This window comes from Scyliorhinus torazame, chromosome 10 (assembly GCF_047496885.1).
Source record: "Scyliorhinus torazame isolate Kashiwa2021f chromosome 10, sScyTor2.1, whole genome shotgun sequence".
NCBI classification, from domain to species: domain Eukaryota; kingdom Metazoa; phylum Chordata; class Chondrichthyes; order Carcharhiniformes; family Scyliorhinidae; genus Scyliorhinus; species Scyliorhinus torazame.
The window spans coordinates 26,980,749-26,988,819 of NC_092716.1; the positions used below are offsets into that span (position 1 = coordinate 26,980,749).

Sequence of the window (8,071 nt, forward strand, 5' to 3'; positions counted from 1 at the left end):
ATTTATGACCAGGTAAGTCTAGTTAATAATCCAACATAACCCATTGTATTTACAATTGGTGTCAGATGATTTGTCTTTCCTCAAATAGAAAGCAGTACCTTTTAAAAAAGCCTCTAAATGTTCCATAAATAGTCTATAAATCAGACCAAAATTGCCATTAGTGTTGGGTGGGGTTACTGGGTTATGGGGATGGGGTAGAGGTGTGGACCTCGGATAGGGTGCTCTTTCCAAGAGCCGGTGCAGACTCGATGGGCCGAATGGCCTCCTTCTGCACTGTAAATTCTATGGAATACAAACGTGTATAAAGAATTGAGCAATTTGATTGCATGGATTTTATGGTACACTTTACACAAGGGTCCTTTATGAGGATGGCAATGATCAGAGGTGCAGTTACATATCGAGTTGAGCTTTGGCACAGACAAGAAGATTAATTCAAAGAGCTTGTCAGGTTTACTTGTCCCAGTTAAACATGTGTCATATTAAAGTTCAGTTTGGAATAAAATTTAGCACCAAATGACATGAAAATAAAAGCCATTTAAGTCAAATTTTTGCAATCTAGTTGAAAATAGAACACAACGGAACAATCAACAACAACAGCAATTATTTTTAGACTCTGCCCCGTATGCAACAGAATGTCCCAAAGCACTTAGCAGGAGCGTTAGAAGACAAAATACATCTCCAGGCCACATAAAAACATTAAACAGCAGTAGCTTGGCTTAATCGATAGGTTTTAAGGAATTTCAAAAGAGGAAAGAGAGGCTCAAAGGCAGAGAGGTTTAGGGAGGAAGTTCCAGAGCTTTGGGCCCCGGGAGCTGAAGGCACAGCCTCCAATGCTGGAGAATGCAGAGGTGCTCAAGAGCCCAGACACCTTAGAGGGCTAAGTAGTTGGAAGAGATTTCAGAAACGGCGAGTGTTGAATTGGTTGAGCCTCAAGGAAGAGTGAGGGTTTCAGCAGCAGGTGAGCAGAGACAGTGGTGGAGTTGGGCAATGTTCTGGTGGTGAAAAATGGTGGTTTTAGTGACAACCTAGGTATGTGGTCAGAATCTCATCTCAGGGTCATATATAACACCGTGGTTGTGCCACAGTGCAAGGGTGAGAAATCAGGGAGGCAGACGATGGCTTGGAATGGAGTTTGCCATAGGGACCAAATACAAATTTGGACCAGAACCTCCAAGGAGTGGCAATCAAAGGGATCTTGTTATCCTTAAAGATGCGTTAACGCCCCTGTGACTGTAGAAAATCAAATTCCAAAGAAATGCACCAACACCCTCTACATTTCTAAGGCAGAGCTCTGACTAACTGAGACGGCATGCCTACAAGCGGCAAAAAGGACCCTGCCTCCGCTATGAAACTTTTTAAGATTATACAAAATATGACAAAATACATCCTTTTTCCAAAACCCAGGAGGAGAAGTGGGAGGTAAGTTACATGACCTCCCCAAGCTGCTCGAACCTGTAATATTGCCCTTTGGAACTGAACCCAGGCAGTGTGCTATTTTACCATCCAGCAGTAGGCCGCAGAAAAGGGCCCGACCAGGTAAATGGCCTGGCCCTCATCTACATCATGCACCACTGGAACATCGGAACGCCTGTATCAGTGCCGATAAGACTAATTCATTTTTGCCTGCTTTCTTTCATAATGGAAGTTCTTGTCTCTGGGAAGACGGATTACCCTACAACAGTTTTAGCCTACTAACCTCTGAAGCAATACGCCATTGGACTGTTGATTTTGGACTCTGGACACATGTGAAACCGCAACTCTTATTTTTATAGTTCTCTTGCCCTATATCGCTTTCTTTCCCTTATCCTTTTTTATTGTACGAGCGCAAAAAGGGAGGACATTGCGAAACACTTGTAGTTTGGACATTGCAAAACCCTCATTTTCTCATTTTGTGTGTGTGGAAAACAAGCCGATCCCCTTATTTTACCTTATCTCAAGTTTACTGTGGGGTTATTCATAGAGAATCAGACCATTCCAAACTGAAGGGTTGGGGAAAATAGACCACCGCGCATAAAGGGGGAAATCAAAAATCAAAAACACCTTCCTGTTTACTGATCGGTAGCGAGAAGAGAAATCAGAACAGTTTAAATGAATCCCCCTCCTGTCCATAACAAAATTAGAGATATAATGGTACAAGGAGATAGTGTGGGATAACGTCGTTGAGGTAGAAGGACAGCCATGATCTAGTTGAATGAGGAAGCAGGCTTGAGGGGCTGAATGGCCTTCTCATGTTCCCTTTTCCTAAGAACAGGGTGTCTTCAGTGTACATGTCAAAACTGGCATTATATTTCTGGATGGCACCGCCAAAGGGTGGCATGTGGGTAACAAATAGGAGAGGAGCCTTGGTGGGTGCCAGTGGCACCATTTGGGGGAGTGGAAAGAGAAACCATCATAAGTGATTCTGCTACGATTAGATAGCTAAGAGTGGAATCAAGTGAATGCAGTCCCATCCAGCTGAACAACCGGGGAAAGGTATTGGAGGAGGATGGAGTGATCAACTGTGTTAATGATGTTAGAAAGTCGAGGAGGACGAGGAGGGATTGTGTACATGTGCCTCAGTCATCTGTGACTTTGATAAGAGCCATTTTGGAAACTGCAGCAGGGCAGAAACCGGATTGAAGGGATTCAGACTTGGAGTTCCGGGATAGATGGGCACAGATTTGAGAGATGACAACATTGTTCAGGATTTTGGAGAGGTAAGTGTAGGAAGGGGTCAGGGGTCGATTTTTTTGAGGAGAGGCATTATAATAGGTTGTGCAGGAAAAAAACAGTTTTGTGATAAATGTTCCTTTACAATTTCATAGTCATGGTAATGATGTTAGAATATGTTAGAATATGAAATGATACATCTAACGATCTAGTTTCAACACAGATACTGCGGCTAAAACCTGGTTAAACTTTAACCACAAGTCAAATAGTCTTCTCGTGACCCAGATACCATTAGCCTTTAAAGCTAGGCTGCAAATTCCTATAAATTTAATACTTTGTTCAAGATGCTTTAACTTTCCCTTGCTATACTTGAAAGGGAAATACAGAAATCAAACATAATTTTGGTAAACATGTGTTTTGATACAATCTTCTTTACCACATTGTTTTCTGTTATCCCAGAATAAATAGACCGACACAAGTGTAAACCTTCTGACAACTCGATGACAGCTGAAGGTTTAACAGCGATATTAGTTATTATTTTAGTGCTCACAATGAAAGATGTTTCATATGCTCGATGTAAATTGTCTCACAGAATCATGAAGTTTAAATTTGCTAATTGTGTGGTAAAATTGAAATTCTCAGTGTGTCATCATTCCCTTTTTTATTTTGTTGCTGTGTTTCCAGTCGGAATTTGATTTTGTGACCGATAGTTTGCATTGTTTTCCGAATACTGTGTGGCTTATTTTAAGGCAGCAGAACTCTGGTTAACATTCAACCTTAAACACATCAAAACCCTTGCGTTAAACAGCCAAATGCACTTACCCATCAAAACTCACCGTTATTTGGTGGCATTACTCTCAGGCTATCAAACTCCAGCATGGTATAGGATGAGTCCAGTGTTTCGGTGTAATCGGGCATATTCATGTCCATCATGGGTTCACAAAGCTTCATTATTATGAGCTGGCCACTAAGTATTAAACCGGCCGTCACAGCTTCAAATGTTACGGAGGGAACGGCAAGCGTTCCTTCCGCCTGCCTCCTTCTCACCAACCGCAGAACACACCCCCTAAAAAAATTCTCACATGCTGAGGTTGAACATTGAGGTTCAGGAAGCTGAACCCAAGTTCTGTCCTGGCACTCCCAATACTGTCTTTCTCATAATACGAGCATATGACACTGATAAGGCCTTGAATATATCGAGATACCCAACATCCCTGTTTTCGTGCAATCCGCTTATCTGTGCTACTGTGTACACAACATAAAAAGGTGTAATACCTTATTGGTTTTTGTGGAGCCACCCATGCAATTTATTCCGAAACAACCAGTAACATTATGGCATAAGTCAGTTGAGTAGAACACACATATATTGAAGTGCCAGCACACAATTAGAAATGAAATGAAATGAAAATTGCTTATTGTCACAAGTAGGCTTCAAATGAAGTTACTGTGAAAAGCCCCTAGTCGCCACATTCTGGCACCTGGTACAGGAATTGAACCGTGCTGCTGGCCTGCTTTGGTCTGCTTTAAAAGCCAGCGATTTAGCCCAGTGTGCTAAACCAGCCTCCACAACATAGTGCGTGTGTGCCTCCACGACATAGTCCCTTGAAGTGATAAAATAACGGCAGAGTGGGATTTCCTGCACAGCAAGTGTTAGGGTTCAAAGGACTGATTTGAGTGAAGTACAGGTCAGCATGTCAGCTAACAAATTTATAAAACAACTCCATTTAATCTCCAGCAATTAAAAAATGTATTTTAGCAAGTCTTTCATACCTAAATTGGGTGCTCATTTCCCCATCTTAGTGATTATATGACGTGCATCTCCAATAGCTACAGCTTGAGAGGAGGAAAGCTACTGATTTTCTCATTAAGGACATTTTGGATGACCAGGATAGATGACTTCAAGCAGTTGTAGACCTGAAGGGCCACTGGAATGCAAAATCTGCTGGGGTGTACACTGAGCGGTCAATCCACTGTCATCCAGAGAGATTTTAGGTGGTGGTGTTTCTTTGCATCTGCTGGACTTGTTCTTCCAGTGGTGGTGGAGGTTGTAGGGTTAGAAGGTGCTTTTAAAGGAGGCTTGGAAAGTTGTTGCAGTGCATCTTGTGGGTGATACTCACTGCTGCCGCTGTGTGCCAGTGGCAGAAGGAGTCGTTTTTTATGGTGGTGCCAATAAAGAGGGCAGTTTCGTCCTGGATTGTGTCAAACTTCTTGCATGTTGTTGGAGCCACACTCATCCAGGCAAGTGAGGAGTATTCCATCACACTCCGGGCTTGTGCCTTGTAAATGGTGGGCACAGTAAGAAGTCTTACAACACCAGGTTAAAGTCCAACAGGCTTGTTTGGAATCACTAGCTTTCGGAGCGCAGCACGTTTCTCAGCTCCTGTTGAAGGAGCTGTGCTCCGAAAGCTAGTGATTCCAAACAAACCTGTTGGACTTTAACCTGGTGTTGTCAGACATCTTACTGTGCCCAGCCCAGTCCAACGCCGGCATCTCCACATCTTGTAAATGGTGGAAAGGGTTTGTGGAGTCAGGAGGTGTGTCACAAACTGCAGAATTCCCAGCTTCTGGCCTGCTCATGTGACCAGAGTATTTATATGACTTCTCGAGCTACGTTTCTGGTCGATGGTAACTCCCAGACGATTGAAGGTGGGGAGTTCAGCGATGGCAATGCCATTGAATATCATTTCTTATTGGAGATGATAATTGCCTGGCATTTCTGTGGTGAGAACGTTAGTGCTAGGTGCAAGTTCCAGAGGAGTAGTTAGCAGACTCCATGATAACGTGCTCTGTATCAGATTGCTATCTTACCACACGCGACTCAATAAAAGATTCTGGTTTGGACAAGTCGAAGTGTTTGGTGAGTACAAAGGTCCAAACAGAACAATACGGATGGTAGGTTTCTTTTTGCATCCTGAGGAATGAAGACTTTCAGCCAAGTTGTCTATTCCTTAATTGGTTTGTAATCCTGTTGTTATACTAGAGTCATGTTTGATAGTGCCTTCCAGCACTGACTCCATGAGAGTCTGGGTGGGATTCAATTGTAGGGAACTTCATTAGCATCTGACAGGAAGCTGCAAGTACTAAAGCGGCCACATCCCTGGCCAATGACCATGGAAACTCCAATCTTGCTACTTCATTATGAAGGCGGGTAGAAATTAAATTGTCTATCGGTCTTCTCTGACCTGTGCAATGCCTCTATTGAATTGCAGAGGAAGGATGGCCGATCTGCTTGTTTCTCTCAAGATATATTGCCCACTTTGGGGTTGGTGAGCAGGCTGATTACCCGGTCTGGGCCTAACTGCTGAGTTCCACGTACTCCTCCCTTGAGATACCAATCAGCCAAGGGTTTTTCTTGTAATCGGCTTGTAATGGGTGAACAGAGAGTCTATCCCTGAAAAAGAAGTGAGGGAACTCTCAGAACTAGCGGAAACGTGGATCAGCTCGTTTCCCTAGTGACGCCATCATGTTCCATTGGAGTTGCAAGAAGAGACTACTGGGACCTTCACAAAATTTCAAGCAGCATATTTACCGAGCACGCAATGTTCAAATAGAAAATTTCTTTCCTGTGCCTCATTTTCCCGGCAAACATTATACTCTTCTTTTCTTGTTTTGCATTTTGTGACACATTTCGGTATATAATTAAATAGTACATTTCTCATAGTAGATAAATGCTTTTTCTGTTACAGCTGATATTTGAAATGATTATTTATTAGTGCGGCCATGCCTTCTGCTTAAAAATACACAGGGGCAGTTATTTATAGAATCTGGGATATTTATTAGTCATCATGTTGCAAAGCTAAACATTGGGGGGTGGGGGAGGATCCGGACATGAGGTGGATCCAGAAATGGGAGGATGGAGGGTCTGGAGTTCAGGTGGTGGGGGGGGGAGGGGGGAAAGCATACATCAGAGGAAGGTGAGGGGTCTGGACTACAGGAGGTACGGACATCAAGGGGGTGGGTGGGTCATGGGGAGATATGTTGTTTAGGTTGGGGGTGGGGTGGTCTGGCGGTGTGTAAGATCATGGGGGTGTTGGACAGGTTAGGTCCTGCAGGGAAGGTTGGGTCGTGGTGATGGGGGGTGGGGGGGGGGGGGGGGGGGGAAGAGGGAGGGGGGGGGAGTCAGGTGGGGTTGGAGGGTTTGGGTCATGTTTTTGAAAACTCACCACTATTCTTAGAAGTCCCCCTATACCAAAAAGGGCTGACATTCTAAATGGTGAACAGGGATTCTCACTCCCTGACTCCGATGCAGGCTTCAGTGGGTGCTATTCAGGTCAAACTATGTTTTCAAGTTATCCCCAGGTACAACCCATACCTTTACCGAAGATTTCATCTACTTACCATTTAGTAGCATTGATCCTGGGTCCTGCATTGCTAAGTAAGTAAAGTAGACTTTGGAATAACCACTATTTCAGGTTAAATTAAGTTATTTTATTATTATATTTTTTCTTTTAAAAGCTGCAAATACTTTCTTTCCAGAAAGGAAAAAGATCTTGCTTCTGGATCCTTCTGGTTGGTTGAAGGGACCTTCAGGCCCAACTTGACAATCAATTTTCTTTAAAGTCTGGTCTTCTTTAGATGTATTTGCTGGTTAGCTCGGTTGCTGTGTCCTATCTTTCCCATGTACGGAGCTGTGAGAGCTGATTCTGCTGGCTGTCTCTGAGCTGACTCTGAGCTGACTCTGCCTACTTTTAAATTCTAGTCTTCCTGAGATGTATTAGCTATTTTAGCTCGGCTGTTTTGCCCTGTCCCTTTCCCATGGTCGAGCTGACTGTAATCTGACTCTGAGCTGCTTGTTCCTTCTCTGCTTCTCCGCCTCTCTGCCTCTGAGTTCTGGTTCTGGCTGCTGGTGCCTTTCTTCGGGTTTATATATTTTTCTAACAGTTATCTAGTTTTCATGACTTTATTGTAAAGTAACATTTTTCACTTTGATTGTAAAAAGTATCTTTGATCTAAACATTCTAATCCAACTAAGTATTCATTTTGACATGACTTCACTTCATAGATCTGATTACATTGTGTCCTTTGTGATGTTCAAAATGCTTTGACTTCAAGAGGTGTTACTTTTAATTCCTGTCATTTCTATAGTTTTATTTTTTATTTTCCTCAGCTCATAATTTTGACTTTGATTTTGGCTTTAAATTATGTTTCTCGTAGACTGATTTCTTTAATTTACCTGGTATTAGCAAATTTCACACTTAGAATTCTCACCAAATTCAACTGAACCTCATCCATTCTTTTCCAGCTGCTCACTAAGATAGTTACTTTCAATGAAGGTATGAGCCATTGTTTTTGGCTTCATTCGAAATCCTGTTTGTCTTGTTTGCTAAGCCTGCTTGATCTGCATTTTACAATCCTTCTCTTTGCAGCTGCTGTTAACCCTTTGTGGGATCTTTCCCTGTATCCTCTCATGTTTCTCTCAGAC

General features: G+C 42.9%; 1 protein-coding gene across 2 annotated transcripts in view; it reads right to left on the reverse strand.

Annotated features, from left to right (window-relative positions):
- LOC140430420 (hepatocyte nuclear factor 4-beta-like) overlaps positions 1 to 3,810 on the reverse strand; it is a 122,811-nt gene extending 119,001 nt beyond the window's left edge. Inside the window, exon 1 of one of the 2 annotated variants that reach the window (XM_072517892.1) lies at positions 3,486 to 3,810. In XM_072517892.1, coding sequence (XP_072373993.1) covers positions 3,486 to 3,600 — 115 coding nt within the window. In that variant the 5' untranslated portion in view covers positions 3,601 to 3,810. Of the gene's footprint in view, positions 1 to 3,471 lie in introns of both variants that reach the window. The other variant, XM_072517893.1, reaches the window with a different exon arrangement.
- Between the last annotated feature and the right edge of the window lie 4,261 nt (positions 3,811 to 8,071).